Raw genomic sequence first — 21,442 nt, forward strand, 5'->3', positions numbered from 1 at the left:
ATATATTCTTGGACGTATGGACTGTTTTTCATCAAAGTTAGGATGTTTTCAGATGTTCTCTTCTCGAATATTTTTTCTGCCCCTTTCCTCTCTCGAGCATTTCCTTCAGGGACTCATACTGTGCTTCTGCTGGTATGCTTGACGACGTCCCGGAGGTCTCTGAGCTTTGCTCATTTTCCGTCGTCCTTTTTTGTTTCTGTTGTTCAGACCAGATAACCTCTACCTAGCGTTAAGTTTGCTGATTCTTCCTACCAGCTCAAATCTGCTGCTGAGCTGCCCAGAGTTGTTCCCATTTCTTAAGCTCTTATGTAGATGTTCAGCTCATTCATTTTCCGCTTTCTTCTTTAAATTGATAAACTTTCTACTCAATACTGATTTAAATGCATTTCATCATTTTTGATACGTAATATTTTCATTATGCAGTTCAAAACATCTGATTTCTATTATGAGTTCTTCTTTTACTCATGGGTTACTTAATTTCTACATGCAGGATTTTACTAATTCTCTTTTTGTTATTAATTTCCACCTTCACTGTATTGTGGTCAAAGAAGATATCCCATACGATTCTTATCATCTGAAATGTGAGACTTGCTTCAAACCCCAGAAAATGATCACTTTCATAAATTTTCCATGTGTAACTGAAACAACTATACAGCTGGAGTCTTCTATGCGCCCAGTGGGGCAGACTGGTTAATTGTTTTTCAAACCATTCATATCCTTATTGTTTGTTGTTTTTTAGTTATCAAGTATTGAGTGAAGTGGGTTGAAATGTCCCCGATCATGGGGGATTTATGAATTCCTTCTTATGCTGTTTTCAGTTGTTTCATTTTTGAGACTATATTGGGAAGTGTTTATATAAGTTCAAAATGTTATATCCTGGTGATACAGAATCTGGTGATGAGAATCTGCCTAGTACGTTTTCCTTTTATTCTCAACATTTATGTATTCTTATGTTTTAAATGAATCTCTTATAAACAACATATAACTGGATGATTATTTTAAATCCAGTCTGACATGACTATCTCTTAACTGGGTCATTTGGTCCATTTATAGTTGTAACTGTACATATTTTTGGATTTATTGCTTCCATCTTATTTTTTCATTTTTTCTCTTTCTTGCCACCTTTTGAATTATTTTTCACATCGCATTTTATCCTGTATTAACGTTATAGGCATAGAGTCTTTCTATTATCTCCACGTGATCCTAGAAATTTTCACCTGCAAACTATCAAGGTCTGAAATTAGCCACTGTTCCGGCTCTCGGTTTTGAACAGGGCTGGACCTCACAATGCTGCCGCTCTGCCTATCCTCCTCCCAGTGCACATGCTATCACTCTGCTCTTGGTATTCTACTGTTTGGCTTTTCTGTTCGTCGGTGTTTATTTTGACTCACTGATACATGTGCTACCACCTCTGATCATTGCTCTCACTTGCATCTCACACTTTCCATCCGAGACCAAGCTCCTCCTGAAGTGTGTATATATATATTTATATATATATATATATGTATGTGTATATATATATATATATATATGTATGTGTATATATATATATATATATATGTATGTGTATATATATATATATATATATGTATGTGTATATATATATATATATATATGTATGTGTATATATATATATATATATATGTATGTGTATATATATATATATATATATGTATGTGTATATATATATATATATATATGTATGTGTATATATATATATATATATATGTATGTGTATATATATATATATATATATGTATGTGTATATATATATATATATATATGTATGTGTATATATATATATATATATATGTATGTGTATATATATATATATATATATGTATGTGTATATATATATATATATATATGTATGTGTATATATATATATATATATATGTATGTGTATATATATATATATATATGTATGTATGTATATAAACACCCTTTAGAAGCTCCTACTGGGAAGGTCTACTGGTGACAGACTCTCTCAGTTCTTGTTTGTCTGAAATGTCTTTATTTCACCCTTGCTCTGAAAGCTGTTTGTTGGCGGGGGGAAAGAAGCATACAAATTCGTGTTCACAGTTATTTTCTCTCTGTGCCAAGATACTGCACTATTGCTGTGAAGGGGTCAACTGTCAGTCAAAGTGTCAATCCTTTGAAGGTATACATCTTTTCTGTCTGCCTCCTTCTAAGACCTCCTCTCTCTAATGTTCTGGTTTTCATGACAATGTGTCTTAGTGCAGATTCCTTGTCCTTCATCCTGCTTACAATCAGGTGGACTTCTCAAATTCAGTGCAAACAAGGGTGGGGAGCTTCTCTGGCATTATCCCTGTAACGCTGCTTCTGTCCCACTCGCCCTCCCCTCCCTGCCCAGAACGCTGACCGTCCAGTGCCCAGTCTCTCCTCTGTCTCTTGCCTGCTCCAATTTTCCATCTCTGTCTCTCTGTGCTTCATTCCGGATAATTTCTTCAGAACTGTCTGCATCAATCTAATTATCCCTTCAACTACGTCTAATCTGCTGTTAAAGCTGTCTATTAAATTTATAATTGCAATCATTATATTGTTCACTTCCAGAAATATTATTTGACCCTTTTTCAGATCTGCCCAGTCACTTGCACAATCTCTCACTCTTTACTCATATATTAATCCTTTCTTTTTTTCTGTAAACACAGTAAACACACTTATTTTATATTGATTTGGTAACTCTTAGACCTGAAATCTTCTTTCGGGTCTATGTCATGTTATTTCACTAATGATACTTCTCATGCTTTTTGTAATTTTTAATATGTGAGCTCTGACTCTTGGAACCTTATCTGTATGAACCGGTTGAAGTCAAAGAATCCTCCAGAAAGGATGTGCATTGTTCTCTAAACGAGGACTGCCTGGGTGGTTTGAATTCAGGCTTCAAAGCTGCATGAAAACCAGTCTACAGTGATTAATTCTCAGAGGACGTTTTTCCTCCACTACAGCCTATGGTTATTCTCAGAAGAGATTTTCCCACTGTGTTCAGTCCCTAAGGTCAAACAGGCCACCTTCCTGTAGTCTCCAAGGGCAGGAAGAGTACCTTCAGTCTACCCTGACAATGCTGGTAAGTACCTTTGGGAGTCCCCTACCCGGCTACTCATTTAGGGTGGTAACTGAGCTTTGTTTCCTGTCCCCACACCCTGTTAGGACACGGAAACTAAAGGTCATCTTGACAAATGCCTTCAGAACAGGAGTTAGCTCAGGTCTCTGTTAACCTCTCTGGCATCTCACTTTCACTTGGTTTTTGTGCTCTGGGTGTAATTACTATTTTCTAGCTCAAAGGAGGGCTTTTAAAGTGTTTTTTATATCTCACCAGACATTTTGAGTGTTTTCAGTACGGAGACTTGTCCAGGATCTAGGCCATTATACCGCTGCCTCCCAATTCATGGTCTACAAGGATGGGCTGATGGGAGATCTGCAGGAGGTGACCTGAAGTTTTTAAACAGAAGATGAGGGAGGCTCAAAACCTGGTGGTAGTGGCAGACTGTGGTCAGATTATGGATGTATTTTGAAAGCAGGGCCGTGAGAATTTCCTTACAGACTGCACGTGGGTATCAGAGAAGAAGGAGACAAGACTCACTCCAAGGTCTTTACAGGCCTGGGAAACTGGAAAAATAGAGCTGCCATCAACTGAGCCTGGGAAGGCCGTGGGTAGAGTTAAATGGAGGAAGATCAGGAATTTAGCCTGAACACACTGAGTTTGAATGTCTACTAGCTGTCCATGTGGAGATGTCAAGTAGATAGTCAAATATATGGGTCTGGGGTTCAGGAGAGAGGTCTGGGCTCAAGATATTAACACAAATTGGGTAGAGCGATCAATGTTTCATATTACTTAGATAAACCAAATAAATGTAAGATGGGAAGCAAATGCCTATGTGGCTGTTCAACATTGTCAATGTGAGTAGGAAATGCAGCACTAAAAAGTTACAGGTGTGATCTGAACGCCAGTTTGCATTAACGGTTACATAACTGTTAATGGCCGTCCTCCCAAAAACACTCTGTCCTCATCAGCTATTTGCTAGAGTTCCGTGCCAGTTCTTTGGCTTAAGAGGAATGTGAAGAATTTGGAGAAAGCCTGGGAAAAAGCCAGCAACAAATTGAATAAAGGGAAGGAAAATGAAACCCAGCAAAGGTTAAAGGAAATGAGATTATTTAGTCAGGGATGATTAACAGCAACTGGTCCTGTACTCTGGATCAAAGAAGTCCGGATACTTGAAAGCAACTTGCCACCTTTAGGTCAAAGGAATTAAAAGGAAATGAGCTTTCATTGTGGCATAAAAGATTTACATTATAAATAAAAAGTGAAACTAACACCTCTTTAACACCTACTATGTTAGGTATTGGCCCAGGCACTACTGCATTTTAATATACACGAAGACCCTTGAGGTAGAAATCCCCATTTTGCAGAGCAGAAAAGAGGGATCCTAAGAGGTAAGTTCCCAAGTAGACAAGCTGTAATTTCAATCTGGGTCTAATGAATCCAAAGTCCATGTTCTTTAAAACATATCAAATTTCCTAACATGAAAACTGACAAATGTAGGAACCAATTATTGAAAGAAGTAATGGAATCTTTTCTCCTAGATCTTCTAAAAGTTAAGAGAGATTCTTATTTTCTAGTATGTTTTCATAAAGCAGATCTACCTAAAAGCAAAGAAGAATAATCCAGTTTTTTTTTTTTTTTGCGGTACACGGGTCTCTCATTGTTGTGGCCTCTCCCGTTGCGGAGCACAGGCTCCGGAAACACAGGCTCAGCGGCCATGGCTCATGGGCCCAGCCGCTCCGCGGCATGTGGGATCTTCCCGGACCGGGGCACGAACCCGTGTCCCCTGCATCGGCAGGCGGACTCTCAACCACTGCGCCACCAGGGAAGCCCCAGTTTTTAAATTCTCTTAGTCCTAAGCAGTTATGACAGTCTAGAATTATGAAAACAATCACACCACCACCGCCAGGCACCAAGATGCACATACTTTTTTCAAAGAACTACTTTTGTTTCTGTTTTCCTATTCTATAATAAAATATATATTCACCTTCCTAAAAGACACACCAAATTCTATAGCAAATTTCAATTGTTAAGTTAAATTAATCCCACGGATAAATCAGGGGACAACATGCCGGGCTTGGTAGGCCTTGTCTTTATTTGACTGTGATAGCAAATAACATCGAGATGCCATTTCAAAAGATTTATTAGGCTCTGGGCTGTGCGCACTGTCAAAAGAACCAGTAACTGTCTTCATGAGCAAGAAAGCCTGATGGCCCCGGGGCAAAAAGTGGCATTAAGGCAACTTCACCCCAGCCCCCACTGTACAGGACCTGAAATTCAAGCAGGAACGATCCACCCTGGTCAACGCGCGCCATCTCTGGTGAGGGTCAGGAACCGACACTCTTGGGTTGCTGGCAACCTAGAGAGCTGCCTAAATTAAAATGAAACTGTAAGGACTGTCACTCGGCCCTGGAACGTTTCTGGAGCACCAGAGCTAGAAAAGGCCCTAGAGAACATTCAGCCTAAGGCCCTCTTTTTATGCGAAAGTAAACAACTGGCAAAAGGCGCTGGCGGATCACTGGCTGCAAGCTAGCAGAGAGGGGCGTAAGGTTTCAGGACATCTATCTCTAAGGCTGAGCCACGCCACACCAGGAGACAAGGAAGGGAGAGAGGTCACCGGGAACTAAGCATCCATCTCAGAGGCACTTCCTGCGGAGCGGAGGTCCACAGAGTGGCTGGGAGAAGGGACCTAGAACCCAACTGCCCGGACTTCCACCCAGAAGCTGTATGACCTCGAGGAAGTCACTTCACCCCTGCGTGCTCCAGTTTCCTCATATATAAAACATAAATTGTACTATTTGCCTTATAAGGGTATTTAGAGAAGTAAATCTGTAAATACACATTGCCTGGCACTCCAGGAGTGTTAGGGACCCTTATTTAATTATCCTCGCCCTCTCCCCACCCCCGCCCCTGCCGACTGACACCATCTGCTGGCATGTGGCCCACAGCGACCAGCCGGGATAGCTGCCCACCTCTAGCCCAAGACCCACCTCTGATTCCATGGGTTCCTTGGCTCACGTTCTCAAGAGAAAAAAGCTGTCTGGTCAAATACCCAGCCCTCGTGGGCAGGAGACCTCCTAAAATACAAACACAGCCCTCTCGGCCACCTCCTTACAGCTTTGGAAGATCTGGGGTTTTACCCTACCTGCAAGTTAATAAGCCAGCATGCGAGGGTCTCACGGATGCTGGCAGGAGAGACAACACCCCTGTGTCCAAGGCAAAGAACAGTATTCCTCCACGGCAACAGCCATATCCAGAGGATCAGCACAGTTCAATGAGACCCAATTCCACAGCGCCAGGCATATGCCATGGGCTGCACTACAGAAGAGAAACCCCGAACTCAGGGAACCCAAATCGTTCATAATGGGAGTAATCCTGCCAGACCTTCTCCCCAGAGGGAAGCATTATCCCTATTGCATGAGTGTAAACAAACCCACCCTTTGTTCTGGACAGAGACAGTATCTCTATCTTCATGGGGATTTACTACATAAGCAGCCTTGAAAAGACAGCCAGAAACAAAGGAGGTCAGCTCCTCTGCTCTCCCAACAATATCTAAATAAACAGACATACGTATACTATTTCATTGGCTGGAAGACTCGGTATTGCTAAAATGTCAATTCTCCCCAAGGTGAACTGTTGATCCAACACAATCCTAATAAAAATCCCAACAGGATTTTTTGTTGTTAGAAAGTGACAAGCTGATCCTCAAATTCGTATGGAGATGCAAAGGACTTAGAAAGAGTCAAAACAACTTTGAAAAATAAGGACAAAGTTGGAGGATTTACACTACCTGACTTTAATATTTATTATAAAGTATGGTATTGGCGTAATGCTACAAAAATGGATCCACAGAACAAACGAATAGAGTCCAAAAACTACACCCTCTCATATAATGTCATTTGATTTTCAACAAAGGTCCAAGGGCAATTCTGTGGAGAAAGGAGAGTCTTCCAAACAAATGGTGTTAGATCAACTAGGTGGCTTTATGCAAAAAAACAAAAACAAAAAAACCCAACTTTGAGTTATACCACTCAACATATATAAATATTAACTCAAAATGGATCACAGACCTAAACGTAAAATGCAAAACTATAAAACTAATAGAAGAAAACACATTTAAAAAATCCATGTGGCAAAAATTTCTATACCAAAAGCATGATTCGTAGAAGAAAAAGAATAAATTAAACCTCACCAAAAAAATTAAGAACTTCTGTTCTTTAAAGATGCTCTTAAGAGAATGAAAAGACAAGCAACAAACTGAGAGCAATTATTTGCAAACTACGTATCTGACAAAAGATTTGTATGCAGAATATACAAAGAACCTCAATACTCAATTGAAACAACCCAATTTTTGTTTATACAGCAGGTTCTTATTAGTCATCCATTTTATACACATCAGTGTATACATGTCAATCCCAATCGCCCAATTCATTCCACCACCACCACCGCCCCCACTTTCCCCCCTTGGTGTCCATACGTTTGTTCTCTACATCTGTGTCTCTATTTCTGCCCTGCAAACTGGTTCATCTGTACCATTTTTCTAGTTCCACATATACGCGTTAATATTCGATATTTGTTTTTCTCCTTCTGACTTACTTCACTCTGTATGGCAGTCTCTAGATTCATCCACATCTCTACAAATGACCCAGTTTTGTTCCTTTTTATGGCTGAGTAATAACCCAATTTTTTTTAATGGGCAAAAAGGTGTGAACAGACATTCAATCATAAAAGATATATGGACGGGCAAATAAATACAGGAAAAAATGCTCAACATCACGAGTCATAACATAAATGCAAGTTAAGACCAAAGTGGGTGAGGTATATCGCATCACTCCCGGAATATCCAAAATTAAGAAGAAGGACCATGCCGAACACTGACGAGGATATGCACAACAGAGGCAGTAACTCTCTGCTGGGGCGGGGGCTGGGGGGTACAAAGCAGTGCCGGCACTTTGCAGCACAGCTTGGCAGTGCCACAAAAATACCTACTACGCGAGCTAGACAGTCCACTCCCAGGTGCTGACCCAAGAGAAATGAAAGCCGGTGTCCAGGCAAAAACATACAAGAATGTTCACAGCAGCTTTATTTACAAGAGCCAAAACCTGAAGACAGCCCAAATGTCCATCAACAGCCGAATACATAAGGCAACTGCAGTCTCTCCACATAACAGAATACTACTGAGTAATAAGGAATCAACTATTAATACACACAGCACGGAGAGATCTCGAAATAATTATGCCGAGTGAAAGAAGAGAGGCAAAAAAGAATACACAGTGCATGGTTCCATTTATATAAACCTGTAGAAAATGAAAACTAACCTGTAATACAGAAAGGAGGCAAGCAATTTTCTGGGAAGAGGGGAACAGAGGGACGGGAAGGAGGGATCCAAGAAGCACAAGGCACCTCTCGAGAGTGACAGGTGTGCTCATTATCTTGACTGTGATGATGATTCTACGGGTGTATAACTTACGTCAAAACTTACCAGTTGTTTGCCTTAAATGTGTACAGTTTATTGCATGCCAATTATACCTCAAAAAACCTGTTACAAAAAATAAGCATTTACCACCAAATGGAACTGAAGCTCAAAAACAGAGATTGATCTGAATTACAAAAAAATAAGGAAAGGTAATTTTTTTTGCACGCTTGAATGAAATATGTTCCTACTGAAGACATGGTATTAAAAAGTATGATAAACAGGATTTCCCTGATGGCACAGTGGTTAAGAATCCGCCTGCCAATGCAGGGCACACGGGTTCGATCCCTGGTCCAGGAAGATCCCACATGTCGCAGAGCAACTAAGCCCATGAGCCACAACCACTGAGCCTACGCTCTAGAACCCGTGAGCCACAACTACTGAGCCTGCGTGCCACAACTACTGAAGCCCGCAAGCCACAACTACTGAGCCCGTGCGCCTAGAGCCCGTGCTCCGCAACAAGAGAAGCCACCACAATGAGAAGTCCGTGCATCGCAACAAAGAGTAGCCCCTGCTCGCCACAACTAGAGAAAGCCCACGTGCAGCAATGAAGACCCAACGCAGCCAAAAATAAACAAATAAATTTATATTAAAAAAAAGTATGATGAACAGATTGGGACAAAATTTTAGGTTAAATTGGTGGTTAGGGAGAAAAGCCGGAGAAACAGTAAAGACAGCTTTTTATTCCAAAGAAAACAAAAAAACACATCAGATGGATGGATAGATAGACAGATGGAACTTCAGAGCTGCAATCTCTCAGATTTCTTTTTTCCCCACGTTGCTTAACGACGGGATTTCCCTATACCTGATGTTCAGAGCCACAGACAGCATACATAGTGCTGTATCGTTCACAGTGAAAGGGACAGGTTAAAGCCACTTATTAGCTGTTTTATTAGATACTTTTTCTTTGTGTCACAGAATCATAACTAAATTGAAAGCGATACTTCAGAAACAGAACTAGAAATAACAGCATACCAGTGAGTTTTCTATAATTTGAAATCTTTTTTTAGGAAGGCATGAGAACACCTTGGGATGAACAACCCTCATCTCTAATACTTTACGATCTCCTCCTGCCACAGGGGAACAGGTGTATAAGGAAACGCACAGGTAAAGCCCATCCTTACCGCTCAGAAGCCACCACAACAAAGGGATGAATCCTGGACTCTCACTAATGTACTTCAAGCCTTTCAAATTGATGCTCACGTTGTACAGGGACATCAGCATTAATCTGAAATGTAAAAGAAAATGGTGTTGACATGCTGCCCCTCCATACTGCGTCACCCTAAATATATCTCCTGGTTCATAGGACCTTAACATATTTAGGGGTGCCCTTATGCCCTTACACTTCAGATGTCCAACTCTAACACAATCTGGATGACAGGTATAGTAAGCAGAAGTATGTAAAATATTTGTCTCTGTGAGGCTACCTGAAAATGGGAAACTTCAGCAATACTGCCACGTAACACCACCTCTTATAAGTTCACATTATCAAGAGACACATATGCAAAGTGGGCACAGGGAACCTCAAAACCATATTCATTGAGTAATCCCTTTTAGTTCCAATCCTGCATTTATAGACAGATAACCCTCCATTCATAAGTATACTGTACTCTAAAAGTTCAATTCACTGTTTAAAATTTAATCCTACCTTTCATTCAGTGAATGTTACCCATGATGCCTGGGTGGCCAGGTCAGGCCGTACCATCCTGTTTAATCCACGGCAAAGGGATGGAGAGCACCACAATCCAACCGCCCCTAACAACCAACGATCCTACTGACCTGGAGTTAAATAGGGTCTTACAAGTGGTCTTGGGAACTGACCACAACTAGTAATACAGAGTCGAATATTATTAAAAACTGGAAAACTATAGGACTGGTTTCTGATAATACTGCTGAATACAGAGACCCCCAAAACCTCATGCTGTACAGTAACAGAAAAGGCTACACAAATATTCTGCAAAGTCTTGAAAAAAATGAATGACCTTGTAAGAAATGAAGGGAAAACATGTCTAATCAGGAACTTAGTGAGAGCTCAAATTCAGAAAGGTGAGCCCTAAAGATGACAGATTCCAGAGACACAGAAGGTCAGTGTTAGTGCCTTTGAGCAGAGGGACAGAAAGAAAAGCCTCAGACCAACACAAGACAGGACTTCAGAGCACAGACCCTTCAGAAAGCCAGGCAAGAGTGAACTGTCAAGCGTGGCATGATTGCATACTTTCAGTATTGCCTGAAAATCCACAAGCCAATAATTTTAATAAGAAAGTAGACCTGGGATGGGAGCTGCTCCCGCCACCCGGCCACAAGAAACATTCTCTTAAAGGAAAGCACCCTCAACTGGGTCCTCAAAGAATTCTCACAAATACAGTGCTAACAATTTTAAGTTCATAATAAAAATCACAAAACACATGAAAAATAAGACCTTAAAGTAACAGCACAAAGAACCAATGACAGAGTCAGCATAAAAAAAATTATCAGATACTGCAAGTATCAATTACCAAATAGAAAACAGCTATGTTTAATAGGTATAAATAATTCAAAAAAGAAATTTAAAACATCATCAAGGAGCTACTGAGTATTATAAATAACCACGCAGCTCAAAAAAGAACCCAGTAGAACTTACAAGAATGAAAACTTTAATAATCAAACTGTAAAACTCAAGGGTAATTGACACCTGGGAAAGGAGAAATACTAAACAGAAAAGAGAGCTAAAGAAGGGCTTCCCTGGGGGCACAGTGGTTAAGAATCACCTGCCAAAGCAGGGGACATGGGTTCGAGCCCTGGTCCGGGAAGATCTCACATGCCGCAGAGCAACTAAGCCCGTGCGCCACAACTACTGAGCCTGAACTCTAGAGCCCGCGAGCCACAACTCCGAAGCCCACAAGCCACAACTCCTGAAGCCCAGGTGCCTACAGCCCATGCTCTGCAACAAGAGAAGCCGCTGCAATGAGAAGCCCACGCACCACAACGAAGAGTAGCCCCTGCTTGCCGCAACTAGAGAAAGCCCGTGCACAGCAACGAAGACCCAATGCAGCCAAAACAGAATAAATTAAATAAACTTTTTAAAAAGAGAGCTAAAGAAATTGCAGGAAATGGAGCAAAGCTAGGGAGGAGGAAGCCCAGAAAGGTAGCTACCAGACAAGGGGGGCACTAGCGAGCATGCAGAATCTGCCCAGGCTGCGGCCGGCTCTGACCCAGCCACTGGATGAGGCAGACACTACTGAGCCCAGCAGAGAGTGAGAAGAAACCACGGAACGAGGCACAGATTTGGCACTGACCACCCCGGGGGGGCCAGGGTTTAGGAGTCAGGAGGAGCTAACTGCCTGTCAGGACAAACACCAGTTCTCTTCAGGAAAAGGTACCAGAGCCCAGAGCCCACAGCCCATCTCCTGCAGTGTCCTATGTGTGCACAGCTGAACATTTAACCAGCAGGGCTGGTGAGGGTGAGGAGAGCAAGGGCTGGTGAGGGTGAGGAGAGCAAGGGCTGGTGAGGGTGAGGAGAGCAAGGGCTGGTGAGGGTGAGGAGAACAAGGGCTGGTGAGGGTGAGGAGAACAAGGGCTGGTGAGGGTGAGGAGAACAAGGCACTTGCTTTGGTTGCAAATTTAAGGGGTGCCAAAAAAGCTTAGTAACCAAGGTTTTTAAAATATATTGTAAAGCAACTTTTGAAAATCAGAACTACTGCAAAAATTCCATAATAAGCAATATATCAAAATTTAAAATCAAGATGGGATCAGCAACAGTACTATGCCAAGACATATTAGAGCCTGAGGCAAAAGGAAAATCAATAATAGCAATTTAGTCCATTAATAAGGGATCGATTAAATTATGGTACACACATACATGCATGCCATGGAAAATGTTTATTACAGTTTTCTGTTAAAATAGCTGGTTTCGGGCTTCCCTGGTGGCTCAGCGGTTGAGAGTCCGCCTGCCGATGCAGGGGATGCAGGTTCGTGCCCCGGTCTGGGAAGATCCCACATGCCGCGGAGCGGCTGGGCCCGTGAGCCATGGCCGCTGAGCCTGCGCGTCCGGAGCCTGTGCTCTGCAACGGGAGAGGCCACAACAGGGAGAGGCCCGCGTACCGCAAAAAAAAAAAAAAAAAATAGCTGGTTTCCCCACTAAGCTTTGTTTGTCAAAAGCAAGCTCCATGGCTGATTTGTCTTTACAGACACATAGGCTGGTACAGTACCTGGGACATGATAAGCGCTCGGGTTCAATATGGAAAGTGAACCAGCTCCCAGCGATTGAGAGCCTCAGCAGGGCAGCGTGCGGAGACGGTCTGTCTCTCCTCCTATTTCCATGGGCATTTTCAAAGTCAAGGCAATGCTGCCGTCCAAGAAGAGAACACCAGACTAGTGCCCTTGAGAACAGTAATGCCCAGGTCTCAAATTACGATTTTCAACCTCGCCACAGGCCACAAAACGAGCCAAAATTACAAATGCTCTCAAGTTTTCCTGACAATTCTTACAGATATCCAGAATCTATGCACTAGTAACCATTTAATGAGTTATTAAGGGATGTTCAAATGTCATATTCATGAGGAAAATTCAACACATTAACTAGAATTTTCTGAGATCTCTAATCCAGGATCTCAAGAAGAGAAAAGCTCAGATCACCAACACAGATAGTTGGAATCCCTCAAAATTCAATGTATTTCCTATGCTGCTTTCAGGCTACAACAGCAGGAGTGAGTCACTGCAACAGAGATCGCATGGTCCACAGAGCCTAAAATATTCTATGTGCCCCTTTAGAGGAAAGCTTGCCAACCCCTGCTTTAGACAATGAAAGGAAAATAAGCCAATCTTCTCTAGATCTTAAGAGGCAAAGTTAATATTTGGGTGATGACTGAAATATGGGGCAAACTCCAGATAATATGTCTAGTTGAAATTCTTCATTGACTGCTGTTTAACTTTGAGGTGGCAAATACAAAAATTGACAAATGTCTCTAAAATTTCATATTTGGTCACAATCAGCCAACATTAAGAAGCTAAAATGAGGGACTTCCCTGGTGGTCCAATGGGTGACTCTGCGCTCCCAGTGCAGGGGGCCCGGGTTTGATCCGTGGTCGGGAAACTAGATCCTACATGCTGCAACTAAGATTCCGTGTGCCACAACTAAAACCCGGCGCAGCCTAAATAAATATTTAAAAAAAAAAAAAAAGAAGAAGCTAAAATGGAACAAAACTAATTGCCACAGCCATGGTGCCACCTGACCTCATGTTACTGCCAGGCTACATCTTTCGGAAGACCAGAGAATCCTCCAAGGTCACGCCACGACTTAGCAAACAACAAACCCTGAACCACTTCCTGTTTCTTATGCAAATACTTTCTATTCCAACATTTCTACTCCAACCAAAGCACTCTGTAGGGCTTCCCTGGTGGCGCAGTGGTTGAGAATCTGCCTGCCGATGCAGGGCACACGGGTTCGTGCCCCGGTCCGGGAAGATCCCACATGCCGCGGAGTGGCTGGGCCCGTGAGCCACAACTACTGAGCCTGCGAATCTGGAGCCTTTGCTCCGCAACCAGAGAGGCCGCGATAGTGAGAGGCCCACGCACCGTGATGAAGAGTGGCCCCCGCTTGCCACAACTGGAGAAAGCCCTCGCACAGAAACGAAGATCCAACACAGCCATAAATTAATTAATTAATTAATTTTTTAAAAAAAGTATGAGTTCAACATATGCCCTTTAAAAAAAAAAAAAGCACTCTGTAAATAATGTATCAAAGTTCCAACTGTCAGGTCAAAAGAGACCGCCCATTCAATTCACTTTTCTGCTACTTCAGTATTAAAAGGAAATGTCATTTCCCAAACTACTGTAGTACTAGGAGTCATTTGTTTCTTCCAATGACAAAAAAGTAGGTAAACTCTGCTTCCTACCATGAACCTAAGCAGAAGATACATTATAAATGGATTCATGGGCTGCAAAAGAGCAATCTCCCCATCTCTGCAGTCTTGAGAATTTGAGAGGCATCTGACATTGATAATAGAAGGACTGAAAGCAATGCTAAAACAAAGGTGGTAGTAAACTTAAAATGCTATGCAAGTAACTCTCCTTGAATGACAAGGCCCTCTCTCCACCTAGATACACGAGGCCTGCGCCTGGAGGCTGAGCGGGCTCTCCTGGTGAGACGTCAGAAAGCCACCCCCCAGACAGTCTGACGTCCAAGGCTGAGGTGCTCAAAGTAAAGGTGATGCGAGTGAGTTACCTTGTTCTTCCTTGTAAAAGAAATTATAACTTGTAACCTAGAAGCAACAAAGAATAAACACACCCAGTACTTCAAAACAAGCCAACCATAAAAATAAACCAAAAGGCATGACTTGTGATGTCTACTGGCCTGAAACAAAACCCACAAATCAGTCATCCAAAACTGACTAAAATCTAAAGTAGCCAAATTAGCACCATCAAGTAATTTTAAGGAACAAAGAGTGATACAGTTCTTAGAGAAGACTGCACGTTACATGGGAAAGAAGCAATTGGCAGAGCAATACAGTCAGATACTTCAGACCAAATGACGGACGGAAACTCGCAGTTAGAGGCCCACCAATTTTTTTTTTTTTTTTGCGGTACGCAGGCCTCTCACTGCTGTGGCCTCTCCCGTCGTGGAGCACAGGCTCCGGACGTGCAGGCTCAGCGGCCATGGCTCACGGGCCCAGCCGCGCCGCAGCATGTGGGATCTTCCCGGACCGGGGCACGAACCCACGTCCCCTGCATCGGCAGGCGGACTCTCAACCACTGCGCCACCAGGGAAGCCCCCCACCAATTTTTAAAAAGGATATAGTAACTGACCAGTGAACATGCTTATTTTAGACTCAGGCCCCCTCCCAAGTCAAGTCAGAGCTTAAAAATCTGTGGCCTGTATGTACCATACGTAATCCTAATCAAGTACCTTAGATTAATTTTTATCTACTACTTAACAGAGAAGACACACAAAAAGACAGAACACGACACCCACCTCCCGGGTTAAGAAAGAAACCTCCTCACCATAGTCAAATCCCCTTCATGAACTCTATCTGAACTCGGACTTCAGGCAGGTGGGAACCACTATCTCATTTGCTACGGGAGAGAGGCGTGCATCTCCATATACCTTTACAGCAAATATACAGAGCCTGACGATCCTGTTCTCCACGCTCGTATCAGCAGCGCATACCGCAGTAATCTTCCCCACCACCGCGAGAGGTCTGTCCGCGTTGATCTGTATAGCTCAAACGTATTTTCACTGATGCGTCCCAACATACTGATCACAATTTATTTCTCTATTCTCCAGCTGACAGAGGTTTAGGTCAGTTCCTAGTGTGTGCTATAACAAACACAGCTGCTATGACATTTCTGCACACGTGTCCTGGGGTTTATGGGTAGAACTTTCCCTGGAGTAAGTATGCAGAAGTGGGTTACCTGTCCCAGGCCTGTGTCAATAAGGACTGGTAAAATCATAATGAAGGATGGGCAATGAGACAAAGTTAATGAAAAAGTTAAGTGCAAAAGAAACCAGGGAGAACTTAAAAGGCTGGAAGTAACCCTAACTCCTGAAACCCAGATCTCCGATGAGAAACAAAAATTGTATTTGTCCAGCTCTTACTGAGTGTCAAGGAGAACGGCAATGCCAGTGTCACACGACAGCAGTGGGGAAACAAGCCACAACCAGGAGTTTCTGAGGGTCCATCGTACCAGGCTCAAGGCCAGCACACCACCTGGTGGCCCTCAGAATCCCAAGGTCAGGGTACAACCCCAGACACGCACAGAAACTGCCTGTACCAGACGCTCTGTGCGCCAGGCTGATGCCCCGTGGTTGGAGGTGGAAGGAAAAGGACCGATGCTGGTGAGGATGGGGAATCTCCGGACACTTCACACCCCGAGTGCTGGCTAAGTAAGAAGAAATGCACAGAGAAGAGGTGGACAAGAGGCCCTGCCAGGCAGCACTGACTTCCCTAGCCTTGGCAGACAGAGCCTGGTCTAGGGCCAGCCTGGGGTTGCCCACAGTCCTATCAAGTGGCCATATGGAGCAGACACCTGAGAGGCTGATATGAATGTTAAAAATTATCAACAGAGAACACAGACCTGGTTGGTGTAGCAAGAAGGTCATCCCCTTAAAGCTATGGAAGCCAAGGCTTAAAAGATACACCACCACAGCAAGCAGCAACCCAGCCCTCCCGCTGGCAGCAAAAAGCACCTTGAGAGGCCCTCAGGGCCAGCTGGTGTCTCACCACCAGATGTTGGAAGTTTCTAGATTTGGAGAGTTAAAAAAGGGTCTTCCAAAAAAAAAGGCAGATAAACTGGAGCTATCGAGAAATTAAATGGCCTGAGAAGACGTAACCCTGAAAGAACTCACAGAGGCCAAGTCACAACAATGTCCCACTTGTCACCAAAGAGGTGGCCCTGGGGCCCCTCGGTAGAATCAAGTCTGTTATAAAGGGCCACTAACCCCAAGGGCCCATGGGGACTTCAAGGGAAGCAAAAGGAACAGGGCAACATAAGCCAGCCCTTCATTCTGGGAAAATGTGTCATATCGTGGAAAATCCAAAGCCACCCAAATCCTAGCAGAGCTGGAAATACTCTGATATGGACCCTAGGGCGCTGCTGAAGGTGATCACAGCACAGCTGGGAGAAAGTCGGCTGAAAAGGAGCCAGTGGAAGGGAGAACTTGGAAATGCCTAAGCAAGAGATGACAGCTAATTGAGCAAAATCCCAGAAGGCAACTAATCAAAAGCACAGCTAATCAAAGCCAGAGGTGGAAACCCCAAAAGGCCACATGAGAGAAGAAAGTGAGGGTGAGAGGGTATAAACAAGTGAGGCAGAGAGACGAGAAAGCTCAGGCCCACAGCCCTCAGCTCTCCCTGGGGAGCAGGAAGGAGAGCCACCTGCTGGGATAAGTGCCCCTGCCCCACAGAGGGCCGAAGAGCAGCGCAGGGGTCGGCGTCACAGAGAGAGTCTGAGCCTGACCCAGCCACGGCGGAGATGAAAGTGGCATCGATAAGGACGCAGAGGAGGGTTCCAGGGGGACTCAGGACCGGGTGAGGGTGAAACGGCATGCCCGTGCATTTGGAACCTTCTCCTCAAGCATCACCACGGCTAGGAAGGGAGAAGGTGGATGGCTGGTCCAAGGTCAGAGCATCAGGGGATGACGCTGAGGGTCCAGGTTAGCTGGACGGAGGGGAGGCTGTGGAGGAAAGAGAAGCAGTAAGCAGCAGGAGTCTCAGCGAGGTTCGGGGAGTGATGGGAGGAGGGAGCTGAGCAAGAGAGCATGTGTCTAAGGACCACGACGGGCTCTCCACCTCAGAGGCCGGAAACCCATGTGATGATAAACCCAGGGCCCTCGGTATGCCGTTGTAACAATGAATGTCTGTCATAACGTATCTGTCCAAATCCACTGAATGGACAACACCCAGAGTAAACTCTTAGGTAGACTATGGTCTTTGGGTGACTGACATGCCAAAGTAGGTTCACCCTCGGTAGAAAATGCACCATTCTGGTGAGTGATGGTGATAACAGGGAAGGCTACGCATGGGGGGCGGGGGGGACAGGGGTATATGGGAAATCTTTGCATCTTCCTCTCAGTTTTGTTGTGAAGTTACAACTGCTCTAAATAATTATTTGTAAAAATCCCCATCTCTGGGTCTGAGGCACCCAAGCTGCTGAAAATGGGCAGCCTTTGACCATGAAGGTGGCGAGGAAAGCAAAACCCCCAAGAAAAAGGCAAACTACAGTCAAGGTGTGGAGAGGCCAAACGGAACAGGAGGTTTGCTTGCAGTACAGGAAGGGTCCTAGTTCTGGAGGACTCAGGCTGGACGTTAGCAGCGATGGAGAAAGTGGGTATACAGTGTGCATATCAGAAGGCGGCCACAGAGAACGGAGCAGCAAGACCTGCCTCAGGCCGCTTTGCACAGGGATCCCAAGAGGGGTCTGAGGCTGACAGCCTGCTCTTGGCTGTGCTTGGGGGTCAGATGGAAGACTGTCAAGTAAATGTCTCTGCAGGTGGATTGGGAAGAAGACCAGAATTTTAAGAACCACCAAACCAAGAGTTTACCACTCAGCCCCCAAACCCAGGGTGGCACGAACCACACAGAGAGAGCACCAGGAGAAGCCCTCTGCTCAGGCTCGAGGAGTAGCAGCGGGATCTCGCATCAGTGACCGTGCTGGCAGTGGGAGTCCTCGGGTAACTCAAACTCTGTGGAAAGGAAATGTGATCCTCTGAACTCCTGCTTCTTGCCCTGGACTGGGCCTAGCTGCAGAAACATGTGACCTCAGGGCATATGAAACCTCAGCATTGGGCTTCCCTGGTGGCACAGTGGTTGAGAGTCCGCCTGCTGATGTGGGGGACGTGGGTTCGTGCCCCAGTCCGGGAAGATCCCACATGCCGCGGAGCGGCTGGGCCCGTGAGCCATGGCCGCTGAGTCTGCATGTCCGGAGCCTGTGCTCGCAACGGGAGAGGCCACAACAGTGAGAGGCCTGCGTACCGCAAAAAAAAAAAAAAAAAAAAAAAAGGCTCAGGAATGTGACCCCACAAGGTCGTCTACAGACTCCTGGCCTCACCCCAAGTTATGCATGTGTGGATCTGATCATAAACAGCATATCTAAGACTCTGAAAACTAAAATATCAACTATCATCCAGGTCCCAAACAGGGACATACATGAGGGGCAGAGCATCAGGAGACGATGGTGAGGGATCAGCCTCACAGCAACAGCACTGCAAAAGCTTCTTAAAAATGGAACTGAAAGGAGTTCCCTGGTGGCCTAGTGGTTAGGATTCAGCACGTTCACTGCTGTGGCTGGGGTTCAATCCCTGGTCAGGGAACTGAGATCCCAAAAGCTGTGCAACATGGCCAAAAAAAAAAAAAAAAAAAAAATGGAACTGACATGGAAGCCACAAACAGAGAAGGCAGGTCAGAACTTGTGACCTGAACCCAACCAGGCTGACCACTGCTGAAGCAAAACATCAACACCTCCCATAAGATTTAAGCAAGACCCAGGGTCTCAAAACATAATATTCAAATGTCCACAATACAATCCAAAAATTACTCAGCCTACAAAGAAACAGGAAAAATCCCAACTCACGTGGGACAAGACAACCAAGAGATTCTAAGGCCAAGATGACACAGATGCGAGAAGTATCTTACAAAGACTTAGAGAAGCTATTTAATGAAGTGCTCAAGAAGTAAAAGCAAACACTTGAAATAAATGGTGTGGTAGCAGAAACCTAAAATGGGTCAACGTTTCCTGCCCTAATCCCCGAGACCGACATATAACACCCTGGTCACATTAAGTTGCCTGGTCAAGGCAGTGAGACTCTGCAGATACAATTAAGGTTACCAATCAGCTGACTCTGAGTTAATCAAAAGGGAGTTTATCCAGTTATGCCAAATATAAACCCGTGACCCCATCAAAAACTGAGCTGGGCTTCCCTGGTGGCGCAGTGGTTGAGAGTCCGCCTGCCGATGCAGGGGACACGGGTTCGTGCCCCTGTCTGAGAAGATCCCACATGCCGCAGAGCGGCTGGGCCCGTGAGCCATGGCCGCTGGACCTGGGTGTCCGGAGCCTGTGCTCCGCAACGGGAGAGGCCAGAACAGTGAGAGGCCCATGTACCGCAAAAAAAACCCAAAAAAAAGACAGTGAGTTTTCTCTGGCGGGCAAAAGAGGAGGAAATCCAAGAGGTTCTGAAGTGTAAGAAAGGTTCGGCAAGCCGTTGTGACTTGAAGATGGGGTGAGGTTACGTGATAAGCAATTCAGTCAGCCCTGGAAGCTAAACGTGGCCCCGCCTGACAGCCAGCAAGGAAACAGGGACCGGAGTCCTGTCAACGCAGGGAACTGGATTCTTCCAGCAACCTGGATGCACGTGGAAGAGATTCTTGTGCAGAGCCTCTGGAAAGGAGCCCTGCCTGGACAACCCTCGATTTGGGCCACTTGAGACCCTGTAGGTAACCCAACCAAGCCCACTCAGACCTCTGACCTACAGACCTTGAAGTAGGTGTTGTTTCAGCCAATAAGTCTGTGGTAATTTGTTAAGCACCAGTGGAAAAGAAGTCCGGATTCCGGCTCCTGGAAGCGGGGTGCTGCCAACACCATCACCTATTCTAAGTTCACCCTGAAGTTCACCCATGATAGCATTTGGGACTCAGTGATTGCCCCAAGGTGGGAACATTCATTTTGTTTATATTATTTTCCGAAAATAGTATTGAATAGAGAGTGTATCCCTTAATTCTCCGGGAAATTTGTTTCTTCTATTTTTTAGAACTATAGCCAAATTAAGTGCATTTGCTTGAAAAGGGGGCCCAATCAGCAAATTCTAACTACTATGGAAATAAACGTGAACTTTTAACTACCATCCACCGTACACTTTGAGTTTGGTGCACTGTCCCGGCTTCAAGTCTCCCAGAAGCTGCAGTATGGTGTCCAAGAGCACCTGACTTGAGTTAACCAGGAATTCACGACCACTTGCCACGGCAGCTACATCTGCAACATAAGGATGAAACAAAGCGTCAGAAGTCTGTCCAAGATAGAGGATGTGTTGCTGTCCTTCTCCTAGCAGACTTAATGAACACACAGAATGGTTATCCACAGAGCTGACAGCCCAGATAGGGTAACTGACAACCACAGCCGTTACTGAAACGGTGAGTGACGTCCGCTGTGATTAGCAAATGCCTCGGTAGTGGAACAGAGCACTGGGTCTAAATACGTCTGCAGCCTGACCACAGCACAGCAAGCGGACACCAGGCTCCAGAATACTGGATTAAACAGCTATGGGCCGTCAGGGTCCAAACAGAAGGTAGGGGCTGATTATTTATCTGGGACCAAGGACACTAAAATCCACTTTCAACCCTGGGAGTGAAATCCTAATGACTCTAAACCAGAATACCAAACTGAGATCATGGGTCAGGAGAGAATACAAAAACTGATTCCAAAAAGAAATTTTTCTA

General features: G+C 44.5%; 1 protein-coding gene across 1 annotated transcript in view; it reads right to left on the reverse strand.

Moving 5' to 3' along the window:
- HSF2BP (heat shock transcription factor 2 binding protein) overlaps positions 1–21,442 on the reverse strand; it is an 84,744-nt gene that overhangs the window by 28,039 nt on the left and 35,263 nt on the right. The window contains exons 6-7 of the mRNA XM_024758365.1: positions 20,861–20,978; positions 9,662–9,765 (exon numbers count right to left, since the gene is read on the reverse strand). Of these exons, the coding sequence (XP_024614133.1) occupies positions 9,662–9,765; positions 20,861–20,978 (222 nt within the window). The remainder of the gene's footprint in view (positions 1–9,661; positions 9,766–20,860; positions 20,979–21,442) is intronic.

Source organism: Neophocaena asiaeorientalis, unplaced genomic scaffold (assembly GCF_003031525.2).
Source record: "Neophocaena asiaeorientalis asiaeorientalis breed wild unplaced genomic scaffold, Neophocaena_asiaeorientalis_V1.1 scaffold45, whole genome shotgun sequence".
Taxonomy (NCBI): domain Eukaryota; kingdom Metazoa; phylum Chordata; class Mammalia; order Artiodactyla; family Phocoenidae; genus Neophocaena; species Neophocaena asiaeorientalis.